The sequence below is a fragment of the Ahaetulla prasina genome, chromosome 2 (genome assembly GCF_028640845.1).
Source record: "Ahaetulla prasina isolate Xishuangbanna chromosome 2, ASM2864084v1, whole genome shotgun sequence".
In the NCBI taxonomy this organism is placed as follows: Eukaryota; Metazoa; Chordata; class Lepidosauria; order Squamata; family Colubridae; genus Ahaetulla; species Ahaetulla prasina.
The window spans coordinates 173,935,108-173,956,416 of NC_080540.1; the positions used below are offsets into that span (position 1 = coordinate 173,935,108).

At 40.7% G+C, this 21,309-nt stretch overlaps 1 protein-coding gene across 3 annotated transcripts in view; it reads right to left on the bottom strand.

Annotated features, from left to right (window-relative positions):
- SLC38A5 (solute carrier family 38 member 5) overlaps positions 1-20,780 on the bottom strand; it is a 44,005-nt gene extending 23,225 nt beyond the window's left edge. The window contains exons 1-4 of one of the 3 annotated variants that reach the window (XM_058166311.1): positions 20,594-20,780; positions 10,876-11,039; positions 4,256-4,443; positions 81-165 (exon numbers count right to left, since the gene is read on the bottom strand). In XM_058166311.1, the coding sequence (XP_058022294.1) occupies positions 81-165; positions 4,256-4,347 (177 nt within the window). In that variant the 5' untranslated portion in view covers positions 4,348-4,443; positions 10,876-11,039; positions 20,594-20,780. Of the gene's footprint in view, positions 1-80; positions 166-4,255; positions 4,444-10,875; positions 11,040-19,801; positions 19,938-20,593 lie in introns of those variants that run through there. The other 2 variants (XM_058166312.1, XM_058166313.1) reach the window with 2 other exon arrangements.
- Between the last annotated feature and the right edge of the window lie 529 nt (positions 20,781-21,309).

Below are 21,309 nucleotides of genomic sequence, written 5' to 3' on the forward strand. Positions count from 1 at the left end.
GTACATATAAAAGAGTTAAGCCTTCTGTCACAACTCTGCACAGCTGAGTTGGGAGATATCTGACTGACATCACCACCTACATCAGTGAATTGGCTGAATTTCTTGCTGGCAGCATTAGGCAAGAAGCCATCTTGTTCGGCTGAAATACGTTCCTCTTCCTCATACCTGAAATGGAAGAAGTAGAAAAGGTCAGCGGAGTCCTATACCAGAACTGCATCTATTTAGCATCACAAATCAATGGCTCAAGCTAAATATTATTCAGGTCGTGCTGTGTTCTAATTAAAGTGTCTGAATCTTTAGACAAGATGGAAAGGAATGAAAAGAGAGGAAACAAAATTGATGAAACCATCATGTGTTATTGTACTTAGCACAAGTATTGAACTATTAATGTGATTTACATATTGTCTGGTTGTTCTAATAAAATAAATGTGTTAATTTCAAAATATATAGATTTGGCAATCTTGACTCTCTTGCCAAATTCTGATGTAACTATACAATGAAGCCAGTGCATTAATATTAATGAATTAAATTACTACTAAGTTTTGCCTTTGCTTCAAATATTTGGAGATAATTACTATGTTGGGTTGTAACAATTATCTTGAATCGGGAACAGTTAGACTAGCCTTCCCCAATCTGGTTCCCTACAGATCAGGGGTGGTATTCACTTACCTTCGCTACTGATTCGCAAATGCGAGCGCACAGGGCCTTCCACGCATGCGCAGAGTATCAAAAACGGGATGTTATAACATCCTGGTGGCTGGGCAGAGCCTCCCGCAGTCGCCACTACCGGTTCGTCTGAACCGCATAGAACCAACTGAATACCACCACTGCTACAGATCTGTTGGACAAATTCCCAAAATCCCTAACACCAGTGGTGGGATTCAGCCAGTTCGCACCACTTCGGGAGAACCGGTTGTTAACTTTCTGAGCAGTTTGGTAAACTGGTTGTTGGAAGAAATCAATAGGGCAGAGAACTGGTTGTTAAATTACCTGAATCCCACCACTGCCTAACACCCAATGGCATGAGACAGAAAGCACAGTAATCCCAAGCCTCTTAGTGGCAAAAGGCTTTCTTACTATTGTTTAATGGCTAGATGGGTGTGTCTGAGTGTGAAGGGAGAAGAAACCAACATTCTCAATCATTCTGACTTAACATTATGCCAGATTGGGCAGTCAAAATTTGGAGCCTAAACTGAACTGCAATTCATACAAGGAAATGTCTACCCAAGCCCTCTATAGCCTCTAATATCCCCCAGTGCGGTCAGAAGCAAATTTAAAGAAACCACAGAAGGCTGCTGTAGGAATGGACTTGCAGCAAATCAATTTTTCCCGAAATGGTTTCATGTACAGAGGGGATATACTGTAGAGTATGAGCTATTCAATGAAGCCTCCAGTAGGTTATGTATCAGCCAAGACTGTGTCATCCCAGCAGTAAGCCTTCACTCTCTGCTCTGCCTCTCGAGGAAGTCTCAATAGATGAGATAAAAGGTTTATGCAATTCTACAATTAACTTCCAGAGTAGACTTGCTTCTTCTCAAATGGAGTCTCTGCTTAGCCATCACAGCTAGTTTATGAACCTACTTCTAAACAGATGTCAGCTGTTCATCATCACCAAGTCTCACAGCAGCATATATTTCCAACATAAGAGAACATACAGAATGCAGCTCAAGAGTGGGCATCCTTGCTGCTCTCTGAGCTTGGTCATCTGCTTGCACATTCAGTATTTCATTACCCAACTAAGTAACATCATCAGTGCTAGTTAGTTGACTCCCTGTTTATGTAAAGTAGCTTGCCCTGTCAGTGTTGGTAGCAGTGTGATCTTCTTCTTGATAGTTCCTTGTTTAGGGTATCATTTTCTGCTTAATTGTATCTGGTGTTAATACCTGCATATCAGGATGTTGGATACTGGAGAGGATGTGTTCTGGTCTTTTTGTTTATGGTCCTGTGTTCTGATTTTGTTGGGTTTTGTTTTTTAATGACATTTCCATATATCAAACCTGAGATCAGACTCTGTATGGTTACTTACACTTCCCATTTAGTGGTCCAGTGCCAAATCTGGAGCATGAAAAGTAGTTTTTCAAATGTATACCTGCAGCGGTGAAATCCACTTACCTTCACTACTGGTTCGGGAATGGGAGCGTGCGCAGAGGGTCAAAAACAGGGTGTAATGACATCCTGGCGGATGAGCGAAAGCCTCCCGCCACCGGCACTACCGGTTCGCAAGAGCCAGATAGATCCGGCTGGATTTCACTGAGGTATACCTGCCATTAATTTCTGGACCTAATAAACAACTGGAAATTTGGTGCCCTTCCTAATGAAGGCACCTGTTGATTATGCAAAACGGTGCTCCCTGAAGCCAGTGCAAAGAAAGAACATGTGAGAGCGCCTGATCAAGCTAATGACCTCTAATAGTATTTCTATGACACATCTTCACCATCTGGTGAAAACTGGGTGGTTCTGGGTAATTTCATTGAAAATAAAAAATAGAAAAATGTCCTAAATTGGAAGCTTGACAGAACATGCAGCTAAGACATGTGTGTATTTGTTTGTTTGTTAGTTTGTTTGCTGCTGGCAGAATAGTATCTAAAACTTTGGAGGAGAGACGGATGATCTTCATATTAATTTTGCCACTAGAAGTAGTTGGTTCTTAATCTGCATCTTTCTATATTACCTCCAGGGCTTTTTATGTTACAAAAATATTTTTCCCCATATGGGGGAACTACTCTGATGTCTCTGCCTAACCTGAATTCCTGCTTTTCTGGCTTTGATTCTGCCTGCTCAGTTAATTTCCATCTTTCTCACATGCTGCCCAATTCTGCATGCCAACCTTCTTCATAACTTGCAAACTAAGAATATATAAACTCTTGATTTCCCTCTCTTTTTTCTGTTCCATTTCTATACCTACTTGCATTTGTTTTGAAGGCTGCATGAAAGTATATATATAATTATTATGCAAATTTCTCCTAAATTCACAATTTAAATATTTTTTTCTAATATATAGATATAAATTCCACAAGTATTGGGTTTATTAATTATAATTAATATTTTATGTTGTTTCTTGTTGTTCCCCTTTCACATGTAAACTGCTCATCTTTCCTTGCAATAATCTTTGCCTTTTGTGCTGTATTTCTAAGCCGTGACCCTCTTCTGCAATGTGCAGATACTGCAGGAATATGAATGCATGCTTCAGTTGGCAAAACTTGCAAAGTTGTAAATTCGGTTCATTTTCATTAAACAACCACTTGTTCAGCAGCTAGTTATGAAGGCACTGACTGAGGTCCTCGCTGTTGCAGTGTCCCCGGTGATCGAAGTCTGGACACTTGGCAGCCAACTCACAATTATGTCACAGCATCCCATGGTTAATTGTGAGCTTCACCGCTGGCTTCTGAAAAGCAAAGTCAAGGGGGAAGCCAACCAGATGTCACAGACGGCGATCATCTGTCTGTGGGAGACCGTAACCATGCTAGATTCACAGCAACTGGGACTGCCACAACTGCCACAGTAAGTTGGCACATTGATGTGATGCTGCATTTTATGACCCCATTACTTAGCAATGGAACTGCCAGGCCCAATCACCATAGTGAAGCAAGGACTCCCTGTACTATATTTATTGCATTAATATCTCGCCTTTTCCCTGGGAGCTCAATGCAGTATGTATACAGTCTCCCCCTTATTTTATCCCCCTGAGTGTGAGGTAGGCAGGGTGTCAGAGTTTGTTGCAGCACAATCAGACACAATTAAATGAACTTCAGCAGGATTCAAATTACATAAGAAACTTCTTTATATACAATACCACACAGGAGAATTCAGCATACAGTATCAGGAACACAGAAGCAATATTCATAGAAGCAAATAATTACAGAGTAGAGAGATACAGAGGTTAATATATTGTACAGAGGCTCTATTACAGAGGCCAAACCAACTCTTATATACAGTTCAGCAAGTCTAAGCCACGCCCAGACTCCAAACTGTCTCTTATGGCCCCAAACAAACACTCTTTCAGTTTCCAAACAGTCCCCATTGGCTGACCTGTTACCGGATCTATCCAAACAGTCCCCATTGGCTGATCTATTCCAGTCTATGAATATTCATACTCTGACACAGGGCTGAGAGAATATGATTGGTCTGAAGTCAGAGGGTCAGTTTCACAATCAAGCGGGAACATGGTCTCCTGGTCCCAGTCTAACATTTTAACCGTTACACCATAAAGGTGTATTCGCAACCAATTACTCTGTCATTCCTACCAAAGACTCACCCATCCTCCAGGACAGCTGCTTTGTCACTGTCAGGTATGGTGCCGTTGAATCTTTCAGTGCCATTCTCGCTTCCCATTTTTTGCAGTTCCATCTTCGCAGTCAGTAGGGTGTTTGCAGAGGGATGTGGGTAACGTCTTCAGCAAACCGCCAGCAGCAGCAACAGCAATACACTGGTTAAGCAGGATACCTGAGGACACGGAGAAAACTTCAACAAGCAGCACATAACAATATGGTGGGGGAGGAGAGGGGCTGGAATTAGGTAGTACTGAGAATCCAAATATTCTACTCCCAGCTGCAGGAAGGGTGTGGATGGAGGGGGGGAGGGGAAGGGAGGCACTGCCAGAATAATTTTGCCACTCTAATGAAAAAGCACGCCAAGAAACATACAGTAATTCCAACCCCATGCCTGGGGGAGAGTCTGTCCTGACAGAGGGTAGGTGAGGAAGGATGTTAGCCTGTTCCCTCTCCCATCCACACCTTTAAGCATGAGTTGGCAGGCTGCTTCCCTAACAATTTTCACACATCTGCATGCTATTGCCAAGAAACATGGCACGTACTCACGTACTGGGTGGTGTACCAACTGCTCTATCAGCCCTCCTCCCCTAACAATAACCATTATAGACTAAGGTAAGGAAAAAAGTACTAAAACCCATAGGGGGAAAGCACATAAGCCATTTCTCCACTTTCTCAAAGATTCTGGCTTGAGAGAAGATGTATTTTGTTGTAGTTTTGTCTGAGAACTGGGGAGGCAGGGGGGGAAGGAAGGGAAATCTTTGGGGGAGAAAGACATAGTAACATGTATAATGAATATAGTGGTTGCATTCATACCACATATTTTACTGAAGTATCACTGACCCAGCCATATCTAGGAAATAAAGTTCACTCCTAAATGCACAGATAAAATGATCCCCAAATTTGCAGAGCTACCTTCTTATTCAGAAGTGGTTAGACGTTAAGAGTATTTCATCCAGACTCTTCTACTTTTCTCAACCTGGCACTCTCTGGATATGTTGGGGATACAACGCACACATGTGCTGGGCCTCCACCCACACTTTCTGACTTCTAGAGTCACTGCAATTAGGCTTCCTTCCGAAACAGCCAATTTATTTCATTTAAGTGTTTTGATTTAGGCTTTAGATTTGTCAAAATTTTTTGGAAGGGGGCTTTGTTTTGTCTGTGTGTGTGTGTGTGTCTGTCTGTCTGTCTGTCTGTCTGTCTGTCTGGTTTTACTGCTAACCACTTCAGCATCATTGTACATTGTTGTCCCACACAATATCTGCAATATCAATTAACAGTACTATCCTGGAGGCAAAAAAAGTTGTTCATTCTGACCATTATAGTCTGTTGCTCTTTTAAGGCCTTGAGCTCAATGAACAGTTTCCGGCATATAATGGGCACTAACTCCTATAGTCAGTGAATGAGTGGTTTCTATAGGATAATTTGAGGCAGAAGTGGTGGGAATCAAACTCATGATGAAAGTTGCAGTCCAAAATTTGACTGGAGGGCAGTAAACTGATATTGGAATTTAAGGCAGTCTGACCAAAAGCTGACACAAAAGGGATGCTTGAAGAAGATGGTGAGATTTTAACCTCTATTTAGGATGCAGAAATGTGAGACTGGCAGATCTGAATAAGCAAGCACCATACAATAAGTCATTCTCCACCATAAACCTAATTAACATAAAAGGCTGCATTGTTCCCACCACCACCCCATCCAGCAGTATGCTTCTTAGGTCTCTTAGTTACATTACAAGCTGAAGTCAAGAATTAAATATTTTACCCCAGAAGAAGAAATAATAAAGAAAATATTGATCTGCACAGAAATGGACAGGCTGACACTAGAACTTAAAAACAAGGGTGAGACAGAATACTTTGAAATATGGAATGAATTGTATCAATGGTTGGAAAGGAGGAAAAGGAGTTGGAGAAGAAAAGATTTAGGGTTCGTAGAATAGAAAGTGGATAATAAAGATATAAATGAGGACAAGGGATATAGTTATAAGACCAAAATAGCAATGTATTATAAGTAGCAATTATATCCGTTGTTATGTTAAAAATATGTATGGAAATGACAAAGCCGGGAAGGTCACACCGTGTCAAAAAAAAAATTTTAATAATAAAAAAAAGAATTAAAGATTTTACCCAATTCTGAAAATTAAAAAAAACAAAACTGTAGTGTATGTCTGCCAGGAAAATTGTACTTAAGCCTCAGACTGCTAACCCCTTTAAACTGAGGATAGCAATAGGCCTCTCTGCAGTGAAATATTTTTGGGAAGGCCAGTTAGGTTTCTAACCTGCACCACACTATAAATTTAACAAAAGAAAAATCCTGAGGGAATGGGAAAGGCAAAATTACTCAATCCTGTAATGTTAAATGCATGTTTACATTTTCATATTGCTACCCAAACCAGAGGTGTCAGGTAAATGAGACCTTTAACTTTCATCCCATTCCACAATAATCCAATTAATCCCTTCCAACTTCTAGCCGTCTGGAAGAGACCTCCCACCAATGCTAATGGAAATAGTCCCAGGTTCAGAATATACAGAGGGGCACATCTGCCTTTGGGACCCAGGAACCCAAGGGTTAACTGTGCCACCTGGGAAAAGCTCTGAGGCTGGGTGGGGCAAAAATGCAAATGGGGATGTCTGATTGGTGCCTTGATCTTTAACCGCATCCTTCCCTTGGAGATATATTCCCACAGAAAACATAGAACAAGAGCTTTCTATTCTGGTGGGATGAGTCAATGGGCCCCACCAAGCTGGGAGTAATAACTGTGACTGGATTCCTCAGTTCTTCTTTCAGGTTGTGGGAGGTATGAAACAGCAACTGTTGAGAACCCGTGCCCTCTAAATATTGTGAAACTACAGCCATACCAGCCAACTTGTCCAATGCTGCAACACTGGGAGGGGTGCTGTCCATGAAAGGGGGCGAATGCGAAAGCTACATAAAGTTTACGGTCCAATGGTATGTTCTTTCCAAAACAAAGGGTGGCTGATTTGAGGCTCAATGAACTATGTGAAATTAGCCTCTTTGATTAGTTTGTTGTTCAGTGTTGGGTTAATCATTCATTAACCCAGGCGATGGGTTAACCATGGTTAAGTAACCAAGGGTAATTGTCCTGCAAACACAGCTGACTGGTGTCCCAGCTTTCGCCTGGTGTTTCCATTTGCTCATGTCACTTGTGATTTCAGGTCTGGGGTTCCTAAACTTTTTGCCATCACCCCTTCTTTTACTGTAATCTTTATGTACACACCTAACCATCCACATACGGAAAAAGAAGACAAAGGAGCAATGAAAACAATACAATGACCCTATAGCAGGGGTGTCCAAACTTGGCAACTTTAAGACTTGTGGACTTCAACTCCCAGAATTCCTCAGCCAGCAAAGCTTTGGGAGTTGGAAGTCCACAGGTCTTAAAATTGCCAAGTTTGGACACCCCTGCACTATAGGAAAGTTGGATTTATTGTAACAATGTAAGTAAAAATGCGCCTTTGATGCCCCCTAGAGTCGGGAACGACTAGCACATATGTGGGGGGGAACCTTTACCTTTACCTTTAAGTAAGAGATCCTTTACCTCTCTCCTGGGTTCTGCCTGCACCTCCCCAATTTGGGAGGAATTTGGGAAAACCTATGCCAAAAACACACCTAGGATGCAAACACAGGAGTTGGAGGCTGGGTGAAAGGAAAAGCTGGCCTGATGTGGTTGACTGCGAAAATGCATGCAACCCACAAAAACCTATTCCCAGGACACTCCTATAGTAAAGGGGTGGGAAGAAAAATGAAAAAAAAGAGACCGGGAAAGAAAAATCAAGAATTTAATATTAGCTATAGCTGGGCTTTATGGTATTTCCTTTCTGCAATATGAAATATAACAATTAATCGTCTATCCTTCAGCTACAGAAATGGAACACCAGTGGGCTACTGGTCTGTGGACTTCTTTAATCTTTCCTATTGGTGAACAAGCCATGAGCATAGCTATGACTGGTAGTGGTAGTTTCATATGTTTACTTACATTCAGTTGTGTTTAGAGTGGCTTCTTCTCAGAGAATTATGCGTAAGATTAAAAATTACATCATTAAGTTTAATAGCATTCTGTACTAGGCTTTCCTTGACCTAAAGTTTTTAAGTGTTTTACCCAGAGTTTTTAAACACTGTGATTTATATTACGGTAATTGTAGTGAATAATGATGACAATAGCAGATTTACATAATGCACAGATCCTTAACATGGTTTTGTTCTTGATCAAGGATTGTCTAAATCCTGCTTGCAACAATAGTATAGTCTGCAAACCTGCGGCTTAGTATGAGTGAATGCAGCCAATCATGTCTTGTTTAATAACCCATAATTAAGCAAACTGTGAGTTCAGATTTTACCGCAAGGGAAATATGTCAGTCCTTTTCTAAGTACTAATGAATTGGATTGAAATTAAATACATCTCTAGCCCATCCACATAGGACAGACTCGTTGTGCACACAACTGGGCACTCTTAATCAACAGACAAACATGACTAGGGTGTCATTTCATCACAGCACAGCCATGGGAAAATCTTTTAGCCTCTGGTCCCAATCCCTCAAGAAAACCCACAAAAAAGGTTATTGTCAACTATGATCGGAAATCAACCAAAAATGGTTTTACCCAGTGGTAGTCATCCTGGTCCCTACCGCCCACTAGTGGGCATTCCAGCTTTCACGGTGGGCGGTAGGGGTTTTGTCAAATTGTCAAATTATAAATTTTATAAAGTAAAGTTACTTCCCTACTTTATAAATCACCATTACTGTGGAACCGGTGGGCGGTTAGAAATTTTTACTACTAACAGAGATACAAAAGTGGGCGGTAGGTATAAAAAGGTTGACTACCCCTGGTTTTACCCAATAGCTGCTAGCAGAAGGGCCAGAAAGATTATTTCCTTTTGTTTCATATGCACACTCATGCACACACATACAAACAAACACACAAAACATTTTCTTCTCTTCCCAATTTTTTCCCTGGTGGTTGGTTGAGAATCTGAATTATTTACAAGGAGTGTCCATCTAAAAAAATGTATTATAAAAAACCATGGTAGCTATGTTTGACAGAAGTGAACAATTGACCATTATACACAATGATAAATTATAAGGAATAGATGTATGCTGATAGAGTGTTCACGAAATATGGGAAATGGATAGAGAAATGTTAAGATGTACACTACCAGTAAAAAGATAGCCTGCTCTATATGAGAAATCAATGTTTAAGAATCAAAATTTGCTTTATTTACTACATTAAAAAAACCATGCTTCTGCTACTTTGCCGTATGAAAGTGAGTGTTTCAGGAGAAATACAGAAGTTAATTCAATGCAGTGGCAATGGGGAATTTTTATGATAAGAAGGCAAAATAAAAAAAATAAATGGATTATGAAATACTGTAAATTGAATACAAAAGTATCCCAACATGAACAGTAACGTAGAGTAGCATAATCATATAGCTGAATGATTTATATGATCTGAAGAGAAACCAATATGTCATATGCAGTAAAGAAAGTAAATGAGGATCAAATTGCAAAACATATATAGGAAGGGCAAAAATAAAAAGATAAAGAAAATCATGGGTCTTTCTCACTGATCTCAGCCAAAATCCTTAAGAAGACATACATAAGCATACATACAAAATTATGGCAAAAAAACCTATTTCAAATAACTACATTGGTCGATGAACTAAAACTCAACAGAACAGGTAAAATAAATGTATGGCGTATTTCAAATGACCTGTCCACACCAAACTGAAAGAGTTTTTAATAATGAAAAAAACAAGTTAGAAATGTTCTGAACAATGTTCTGAACAAACAAGATTCCTGCCAGTGTGGAAATTTAGTTACAATTCTACTTTTAACTAATAACAGGAGAGCAATGATTGGGCATAGATAGGAACCACCTCCCTGAAAGCAGCCTTGGGCACAATCATGACTTTTGAACAATTAAACAACTGGTATCAAATTTCTGAAATGTCCTCCCAAAGATGACATTTCTAACCACGGAGTGCATTTCAGGTAATTTACGTCAAAATCACTTGTGTTTATGTGTTGCATATTATACACAAATACAGCAAAACTGGAATGAGATACAAGGAAAATATAAAGATAATTATGTTATCTCTGAATAGTACAATAGAGAAGTAAGAAAAAAACAGCTAGCAATTTTTTAAGATATTGCAACCAGGTAGTCTGAAGACAAACTAGCCTATTCAGACAAGTTGTAAAATTGAGGAAAATGTAGGCAGAAGAGCAGGTAGAAGTCAGATGGGTTATAGTTCCTGACCGGACTAAGTAACAGGTTTAGTTTCTTCACCCTTCTATCAGGCTGTGTTAATGGCTACAACAATTATATTCTTTCAGAATCAAGTGGGAATATGACCTAGAGACTTCCTGTCCACGTCCAGCATTTTAATCATCACTTAGTTTCATCAGACGCTACAATTCAAACTATCAATGCACATTTCCTATCTACTTTTCATTTTCTCAGTAGAATATTCCTGTGTATGTTCAAAATTTTTAAAAAAGAACATTAAGAAACAACTATTTCTAAATATCTGTATGATGACACTAAGTCTGCAGAAGGGAGATGGGTGTGCAAAGTAACCACAAACCTTTTAGCAGATAATGTCCAGACCACTAATCTTTAGAATGAGTTCTTTCTCACAACAATCTGACTTTGCTACCCGAAGGATCCTGTTACAACAAGTATGTTGTTTCTTTCACTGTTGCAGCAGATTGGATCACCAAGTTTGTACTATCGTAAGCAAGCTTCTTCCTATGATACAAAATACAAAACAATCACAATAGGGGGACTCAGCAGACGTTGGAACAAGTGAAAAGCATTTCTAGTTCTGAAGTCCTATTGACAAAAGGAGATTGATTGATTTATGTTTTATGTAACCTCCCACTCTCATGGCAACAACCATCAATCAATGAAAGAGGTCATTTTATGGGCTCCGTTCTACTCTGGGGTTCCCAGGCCTGTTGGCAAAACCAGATCTTTCAGGGTCTTGCGAAAGAGTGGGGGCCAATCTCCATGGGAATGATGTTCAACAGGGAGGGAATTACCACAGAGCAGGCCCTTCTTGATCCTATTCATGGGTGTCAAACTAGCGGCCCGCAGGTCAGATGAGTCACATGCAGGCCACACTCACCCCAGCTCCTTGAAGGGAAAGAACATCGGGATACGTCACGTGACAGCAACGTGACACGGTGAGTTTGACACCCATGTTTCCTCCCTGTTCTGGTGGGTCATGTAGATGTGACCAGGAAAAATAGTCCGTCAAATAACCTGGCCCAAGCCATGTAGGGTTTTGAAGGTGACAACCAGCACCTTGAATTGGACCCGGATGTACACAAAGACTGGGGAAATACTTGAAAACATGCTCACAATAACTAATGCAACCAGGAGAAACATTACAGAAAAAGGTGGGAGGCTGAAGGAGGCAGGAAGAATGTATAGAAGTTTTAATAAAATCCATTCTTTGCTCAATAATTTGAGTGGGATCCAGCAAATTATTTTGGAATAAACCCAAAGAAGTTAATATGTGAACATTAGGTGGATGTTTCAAGAAATACACACAGAATTGCAGCAAAGTAATACAGAAGAAGATTCACATCTGATTATAGGCCATTTTCCTACATTTAGTTTACTGTCTTGTCTGCCTTGACAAGAGTTATATTTTAAAACACATCGGAAGGGCACTGGGTTTGTGTTAGTTATAACTAAGGAGATATCCCATATTCACTCCTGGACTTCGTTTTACAGAAAGTGGATGGTCATAGCATGGAGTTCAGTCTTTTCTCTTTTGCCCAAGAGCCAATTTTATGAAATCAGCTGAAGTGAGTATCTCTTATTGAAGATAAACTGTTTATCTGAATTATTCGGCCTTTCTATTTTATAACTGTAGTTAGCAATAAACATGTGTAAAAGGAGAATCAGGTGGAGGAAACAGAAGACTTCTGGAGATCCAGGTTTTCCCTCAGTAATACAAAACCCCAGACCCACCCCCCTTGACTCCTCTGCCGATCACGTGCTCCAATCACCAACCGTCCCATCTCAAGGCATCACTCCAACCACTCCTTCTCCAGATGCAGTCTTGGCCTGACCTTGACCGGCAGGAAGAATGTTATTATGTCTAATGGTCCCTTGTACCAAACCCCCCTTCTTCTACTTTCCCACACAGGAGAAAGTGGCAGCATGGAAGCTTTCGGCCTAGTATGGCTTCCAAAGTTGACACTATTTACTTTAGGGTAATAAGACATTTGAGTCCTGAGCAAGATCAAACCCAATATTGTAGAAAATTGGGGTATATTCCAAATGTAGGGTCCAATTTCTACAGTAGTACCTCCTCCAAATATCAGATCTGATGTGACTTTCTATATGACTGGATATCGCACAAGAGTAGCTCAAACCTATCTGCTAAGTCAAGTGATTGACAAAATCCCTGAAATCTGGAAAGGAACTGGACACTTTCCAGTAACAAATGCTAAAATATAAAGAATTGTCTGCATGGATGCAAACCGTAGTTCAAGCTACTGATATGTGGACTGACTAGCAGCACAACCATTACATTCTTATTTTGAGGTAAATCCCTTTGCACCCATTGGTTCTAGAAAATTGTGCATAGCACTAAAATTACATTGTGTAAGCCCAGTGCTTACTTCAAAGGAAGCCAGGAAATGATTGTATTGCAAATGCTTACTAACCCAAAACAAAAGAAAACAAAAATATACTCTTTCATTGTCAAAAATAAATCAAAGTGTATTTTGTCTTAACCAGTTCCACCAAAACCTCTTAAGCTATACAAACAAATAAAAGAAGCCCTCTGATTAGTTTTCTCAACTCTACTTTCCTTTCCAGGGTATAAAATGGTCCACTTCCAAACCAACTGCTTAAATAATTGCTGTACTTACTAACCAATTTCATGAATACCTGTTTAATGAAAACTTCATAGAAATATGGGTGTATTTCTGTAGACGGTAAAGAAGTATAAGCTTGTCAACAAGTGAAGTCTTAATTTACCCAGGGAAGATATAGTCATCATATTCAGCTCCATTACCTAAAAGATGTTAATAATTTAAAAATGAACCGTACCAATATTTGCTTGGAACTAAATCTCATAGTTTCAACAAGGCTTACTCCCAGGAAAATATGTCCAAATTTGCTTCCTAAATTTGAATTTGGTTAATCTACCAAAGAAAACATCTAACCTAAATATTGAAATTGATAATGAAATGCCAAAGTGAGAGGACTATGGACTTAAACCAGTAAGAGCTGATTGCTGCTGTCTCATGCATTTAGGATCTCAGAGTAAGAGGGATGCTAAGGTCTTTCTGACCCTCCTATTGCAAATATTAGTGATGCAATTGAGGCCTGCCACCCAGTCCTCTTTCCAAATCTTTCTTCCAAATAATTTCATTAAAGATTACAAACAGAATAAAAACTAATAGAGACTACAAAAAATATAAAAAAGAAAAACAGAATGAAAAAAAAAAGAAAAGAAAAAAGGAAGAATTAGTGCTTCCCCCTTCATCCCCGCAAACATAAACAATTTTACTAGGTCAACACCATTTTTTAATACAACATATACTCTCCTAATGCTGGGAAAGATTGAGGGCAAAAGAAGAAGGGGACGACAGAGAATGAGGTGGCTGGATGGAGTCACCAAAGCAGTAGGCATGAGCTTAAATGGACTCCAGAGGATGGTAGAGGATAGGAAGGCCTCAAGGAATGTTGTCCATGGGGTCACAATGGGTCGGACACAACTTTGCAACTAATAACAACAACAATACTCTCTTTTCCCCATAACTCATTTCTAAACTAAAAACAAAATCCAAAAACGTTGTCACTGTTCCTTATCAACTGAAGTCGAATAAGGAATGCCAGATATAATTAATCATCAATGTTAACCTCGAATGAATAGGCCAACCATATATTCCTTCCCTGTGCTTTTGAACAATTTTGATTTTTAACCCCTTCAAATAAAGTCCCAGAACTTGAATTCTGTTCATCTTTTTCTTTCTCCCAAGAAACTTTCAGAACTTTTGTATATCTAGTAGTAAGATATGACTCTTTTTTCAGTCACTTCTCAAAAAGTCTTTATTAGACTTCTTTTGTCCCTCCCTCTTTCCAAATCAATGTACACTGCTTACAGGAATCAGGCAATTCTTATCAGATTACCTGGTTCCAACAGGGATTCAAGAAGTCCCATAGCTTCTCTATGGGGATGATTCCTGTAAGTGCGAAGAAAAAGGTGACCAAAGAAGCTAGATAAGCTATCCCCTGGTTGAATTAGAACCTGTCACCTGGTGGCTTTCACCAACTAGCAAACAGTATACAGGTAGTCCTTGACATACAGCAGTTCCTTTAGTGACCATTCAAAGTTACAATGTCACTGAAAAAATTGACTTATGGACATTACAGCATCCCGCATGGTCACCTGATCAAAATTCAGACACTTGGCAAATGACTCATATTTACGACGGTTGCAGTGTCGTGGGGTCATGTAAATCACCTTTTGCAAACTTCTGATAAGCAAAGTCAATGGGGAAGCCAGGTTCACTTAGCAACCATATTACTAACTTAACTGTAGTGATTCACTTAACAACTGTGGTAAGAATGGTCATAAAATGGGGCAAAATTCACTTAACAAATGTTTCACCTAGCAACAGAAATTTTGAGATCAATTGTGGTCATAAGTCGAGGACGACCTGTAGAACCTTGAAACCCTACCTACAGTGAGCTGCTCTCTGTGTCTTTTCAATACATCCTCCTAGATCAGAAAGACTTCTGTAGAAGACTCACCTGGTATCTATAGTTGCGAGGGGTCTTTCCGTACTGTGGATAGCACTAAAGGTAAAATTAAATTGGGAGCCAGAAGACGATTTAAAAAGTCCACAGCCATCATTACCAAAGCAAGAGTCTCCCCTGAAAAGATTGCCAATTTCCCCACTCCAATGCATAGATACTTTGAAATAAGCTGCACGTGTTACCTTCATATTAGGTGACAACACTGGGAGGACCAATACACGGCAGCATGGACATGTTCAGCGCACATCCGCTTTAAACAAAAAACACACACCATCCTGAGGACAGCCATCAATCGGCAGGAAAAAAACCAAGATTTAAAACCAGCATTTTTTCCCAGATCCACTGTTTAAAGAAACTCCCAAAGGCAGAGTCTTATTTCTTGACCCACCCCCATGTTCTTTTCAGCAGAATCCAGATGCTGACAAACATTAGCATCAGCCAGGCCATGCCCAAAGACAACTGCAGCTATTCTTGTCGGTCTTGCTTCGGGTGGAAAAAGTGCTGAAATTGCTTCCAGCTGTATCCATATGCAGCCTGCTTCATTCTTCCGTTTTCCCCCACGCAACTGTAGGCGCATGAGGACAACCAGACAAATATGCGCCTTCTCCAACTTAAAACTGCAAGTGCTGAGCATGGAAACTGGGAGAAGGCATACGCTCTGCAGCCACTCTCTTTCTGAGATTGCAGGATAAAAATTTTCTTGTGAGCTGAATCTTGCTTCCTGGATTAGCTGGAAAGCCCACCTCTCCATTAGTAAGAGAAGAAATGAGCATTACTGTCTAGACACAAAATGGAATGGTTGCTGTGTACTCCAGGCCAATGGAAAAAAACTGTAGAGGCCAGAAGATGACAGGGCTTGATATATGAATGAAATAAACCTACTGGCCAGGGTTTGGAAGAGTAACTGAGCCCTACGCAATTTCTGTTTGGTCCCAGGTTGATCTCAGTTTGTTGAAAGGAGCAGGAATGCAGCTTGACCCTGAAAGACCCTGGCAGCAATCTTGATGCAGCTCAACTGCTTAGCCCTCCCAGGGTATCTTCAGTGCTGAAACCAAGCCCAAAATAAAACTAGGAAAAATGCTTCCAAGTCTATATAACATCTCAGGGCTGTTTACACATCATTTGATGACTCAAATTTTCCATTATTTTAGGCATATGGATTACAAAAACCTAACTCCCTCAGCTACAACGTTCACATTGCCTACCCTACAATGCTTACTAGCATCAGTCCTCTAAAACTGGTTCAGACAAACAGAACTTCCAGCGATTACTTTACACGTCCAAATGTATCATCACAGGCAAAAAGCTACAACCAAGATGAGTTGACACATTTTGCAAAGTAGTTTGGTCTATATACATTCATTTTAATATAAACTCAAACCTATGAACAAATGTTTACAAATGCAAGGGGCTAGGTTCACACATTGCACTAAATCAAAGCCAACTTAACCACCCTGTGATTTAGTGCAACAATGTACGAATGCAGCTAGGATTGTTTCCAGTGTAATCTTTCCAATCTCTGCTGCTGACTACTAAAAGCAGAGAAACGCATTCTCATGTTTTGAATCAGTATTAATTCCAAGGAAAATTTGAGCCTTGGCAATTCTCCATTTGGATCCAGCAAAGGAGCTAAAGCTCATCCTGATTTAAAAGTAAATATATTCTCTGAACACAGACCCAAACAGGAAGAGGAGAGAAAGTATAGGCTCACTACAGTCTTCTATACAGGTAGTCTTTGACTTATGACCATTATGGAGTCTGTCCATTACAACCTTTTTTTGTGGCAATTGTTAAGTGAACACTGCAGTTGTTAAGCAAAACAATGAGCATGGTTTTACCAAAACCTGGAAATGCGGATTTTTAGCAAAACCGTCATAAAATGCTGTCACATGACTGTAGGACGCTGCAGAATATGGAAAGATTACACTGGAAACAGTCCTAACTGCATTCATACATTGTTGTACTAAATCATACGGTGGTTAACTTGGCTTTGATTTAGTGCAAAGTGTGAACCTAGCCCTTTGCATTTGTAAACCTTTGTTAATGGGTTGAGTTTATATAAAAATGAATGTATGGATAGACCAACTGCAACCTGGTTACTGAACACCTGAAGTCCAGTTTCATGACCAGAGGGACAACCACTACAACTTTAGATCCAGGTCATAAGTAGCCCCCAGGTATGTCTGTTGTAACGTCAAACAGTTGCTAATCAACCTTAAGTCAAGGACTATCTGCAGTAGGACATAAGTGGAAGATATGAACTAGTAGTGGAGGTGGAATGGTGAATTTTTCATCTTTTAAAAAATATACCTAATTACATGTTGACTTTTAACAGCATTAAAAAAATATACACGTGTGGCAAATGTATATGAAAACAACAGATTCCTAAGTTTGTGCAGGCTTTGAAAGTTGATTCCAAAAAAGTGTTCCAGCCTTTGCATAATTCTGTTATGTATTTAAAGATCTGGACATTTTTCTGACTTCTAAATAAGCATTGCTTATTTATTTAGCACATGTCTAAACCATCCTATCACAAGACTTGGGGAAAGACTTGGAAAAAGAGTAGTTAGTGGATTTCTTACAGCAGCAAGAAGCAGCAATTTCTTTTTATTTTAGGCTCACTTGAAATCTTATTTTAATGAAACCACTTTAATGAAGAGCAGAAAAGTGTTGCATTTTGCAGGAGCTCCAAACACAACCACTGTTGCCTAATAAAGTAAAAAAAGGTGTAAAAAAAGGTGACACATATAAATGTGGGAAATAGATTTAAATAACCAGGTACTCTATTTGCAAAGAATATTGAAAAGACTTTTTAGGTTTGCCCTATTTATTAATTGTGGTGATGAGAGGAAGGATGTCAAATAAATCTGCCATTATTTGACGCGAAAGAAGGCAATCAACAGACAAGGAACAGATATGTTGACATTATTATCCATGGCTAAATTCAGATCTATTGCTGGATTCGGAAGATATCAAAACTCCTCTTTGGATACAAATTAGTGAAGGTAGAGAGAAACACACATCCACATATTCCTCATTTTCAATCTTTCATATTTTGGTAACCAATACATCAATTTTTAGTGTTTAAATAGTAATTAAACTGCACATGGTGCAATCAAACACACAGAAGATCTTGTTGGAGCCTACAACAAAGAAGATCTATCTACAAAGCATCCCTAAATATAGATTAATTACTACCTTTCAATACATTTTAAACCAGCCTAAAATGCCCACAAGGCAGGAAACAGACTAACCACTCTGAACCATGTTAAATGTATAGAATGAGAAAAAAATAGAGACATTGAATTACTTCAGTGGAATCACTGTCCATCAGGGGGTGGGGGACTGACATCACATATACCGTGATTTCATTGTGCAAATGACACAACTGATGCAAATTACATAATTCACATGGAATGTTATTAGGAAATATATGTTGCAATCCTGCACATATTCCCTAATATTCCATGCACAAAGGCACTGTACTGTCTGCTAACCCACTTTCAGATACGTGGGTGTTGAAATTTCCAAAATTCCTTTGGTTTCACTGGTTGAGAATTGGAGCTGAAGTCCAACAAGTGCAGAGGACACCTGGTTCAGGAAGCTGCCCTAAACTGTCCAGAATAATACTCCTTCCCTAGATCAGTTCTCAAAACAAAATCCAGAATTTAAAACCCACCCTTTAAGGTAGCCTGAGATATTTAGTGCCTCTACCAGACAGTACAAATAGTCAATTGAAACTGCTGACAATTTTTTGCCTTTTAAAGGAGCCAAGCTTGTCTAGAGGGAAATTTTATTTTTTCAATTTTCCTTCCATTATCTGTGATACGCAGATAACTTTACACAGTAATGTTAAAATTATAGGTAATCCTTGACTTACAACCACTCATTTAGAGACTGTTCAAAGTTACAACAGCACTGAAAAAAGGATATCTGATCAGTCCTGGTGCTTATGACTGTAGCAGCATCCCCACGGTCATTTGATTGAAATTCAGGTTGCACTTGGCAACTGATGTGTATTTGCCATGGCTGCACTGTACTGGGGTCATGTGATCACCATTTGTGATCTTCCCAGCTAACTTCCGACAAGCAAAGTCAACAGTGGAAGATATATTTGCTTAACAACTGCATGATTCACTTAACAACTGAGGCAATTCATTTAGCAATTGTGGCAAAAAAGGTAGTAAGTCAGACCTTTATTCATTTAACAATCTACTTGTTTAGCCACCACAATTTGGGTCCCAATTATGGTCATAAGTCAAGGGCTACCTGTATGGCAGCACTGAAGGGAACTGAATACACTGTTTATTGTAACACTAATTTCTAATTGTATGGACCATCTTGATGATTCAAAAAGCTAAATATTAATAAATTGAGTATAGGTTCATCTTATGTACTGGATATTCACTTAACAGGAAAAAGTATATACAACACAATACTGTATTCCCAATCCCTGCCATGCTAAACTTCTATCTTACTTCTCTGGTAAGATTTCTCTGATCCCCGGAGATGCCCTACAATTTATAATCCATGTTCAAGTTTGACAGACTTAATTCTCTTCGAACTCGGGACCATTTTAAGCAGGATCCACCACCATCACCCCAAAATGCAGCACATGAGTCTAAGCCGGTAACCAATGTTCAATTTTAGCTAAAACTCCTGTCCAATAAATTTGTCTACTCTAAAATCCAATAGATTGGCGCTGGTACCTTTATTTAACCCACCTTTATTTAAAAGATCGGGTGGTAGGCAGGTTGTTCTCGGCTCCAGGGAGGATCGATTTCGCATGTGTGCTTGGAATGTCTGTGTCTGTCTGTCTGTCTGTCTGTGTGTACGCGCGCGCGCGCTTGCATACAGTATACGTTTATATATTTCGAGAGAGCCCACGTGGCAACAACTAATCACCCAAAATAAAACACCCAGCCCTTCCAGCTAACTGCTTGCCGAGAGGCTGAGCTAAGACAACCCCGGTTGCTTCCCCCCCCCCCGTCCTGAGCGCTAGCATGAAGCCGCCCCTCCGCGCCCTCTCTTCCCCGCAGAGGCCCCCTAAAAGGGGTTTGTGTCTCGCTAGTACGCGTTGGCTTTCCCGGCCAAACCCACCAACTAACAACCGTGGGACCCACCCCTACACACACACACAAACAAACACACACACACACACACACACACACACACACACACACAACTGCTCGTCCCTTGGTGCCCCCCGCGCTTTTGGCCCAAGTTTCTTCCAGGTCCCTTGCAGTCTCGGCGGCCGACAGGGAAGAGTGGGCGCTCCCCCAAAGGGCCCCTCCGCGGAGGTGCGGGTGGTGGGGGTGGTGGCGGCTTGGAGAGGGCAAGCAAAGGGACCCTCCTTCTTTTCCTCTTTGAGCCCCCCACGACCTCCTCCCTCCTCCCTCCTCCCCGCTTTCCAAGACAGCGGCCGCTCCGACGGGCATCTGATGCAACAGCTCGAACGGATTGCGAGGAGGAGCGGCGCGCTCCTCGCGCCGTCCTCTTCTGAACAGCACACTCACCTTCTGCTTTTCTTGAGGGAAGAAGAATCGGAGCCTTAAGAGAGGTTTCCCCTCCGAAGAGAGAGAGAGCGAGAGAGAGAGACAAACAGACAGACAGGCAGGGAGAAGAAGGGAAGTGGTGCGGAGCGGAGGTTTTGGGGCTAGAGGAGGCAGCTCTCCCAGCGCGCGCAAACATATACACAGAGAGGCACACTAGACGCGGGCAGGGACAGACGGACGGGCGAGCGCGTGCCACCCTCGCAGCCAATCACACCCCGAGGAATTAGACTTCAGAAGAATTCGGGCCGCGAGGGAGGGGAGGGTAGAACAAGAGCAGGTGAAGCGCGGCCTCTCTTTTTGTTTCTCCCACTCCGTCGGAGGCTTCGGTGGTCTTGCTGAGCGTTCCGGCGCCCGGGGAAAATTCCAACCGTCTGAAAAAGCCCTGCGATAAATTCCGTGGTCGGATTTCATCGTCTAATGCACTCCCCGCACATTAATGTAGCATGCCTTTTTGGGGCTGTAGTAGTAGTGTCCGGTTAACACACCAGCGGGCAGTGCTTTACAGATAGCCCTCGACTTACAACGGTTCGTTTAATGACCGTTCAAAGTTACAACCTGAAAAGTGATTGGTGGCCGTTTTTCACACTTATGACCGTTGCAGCATCCCTATAGTCACATGATCAAAAGTCAGATGCTTGGCAACTGGTTCATATTTATGATGGCTGCGGCAGGGGTGC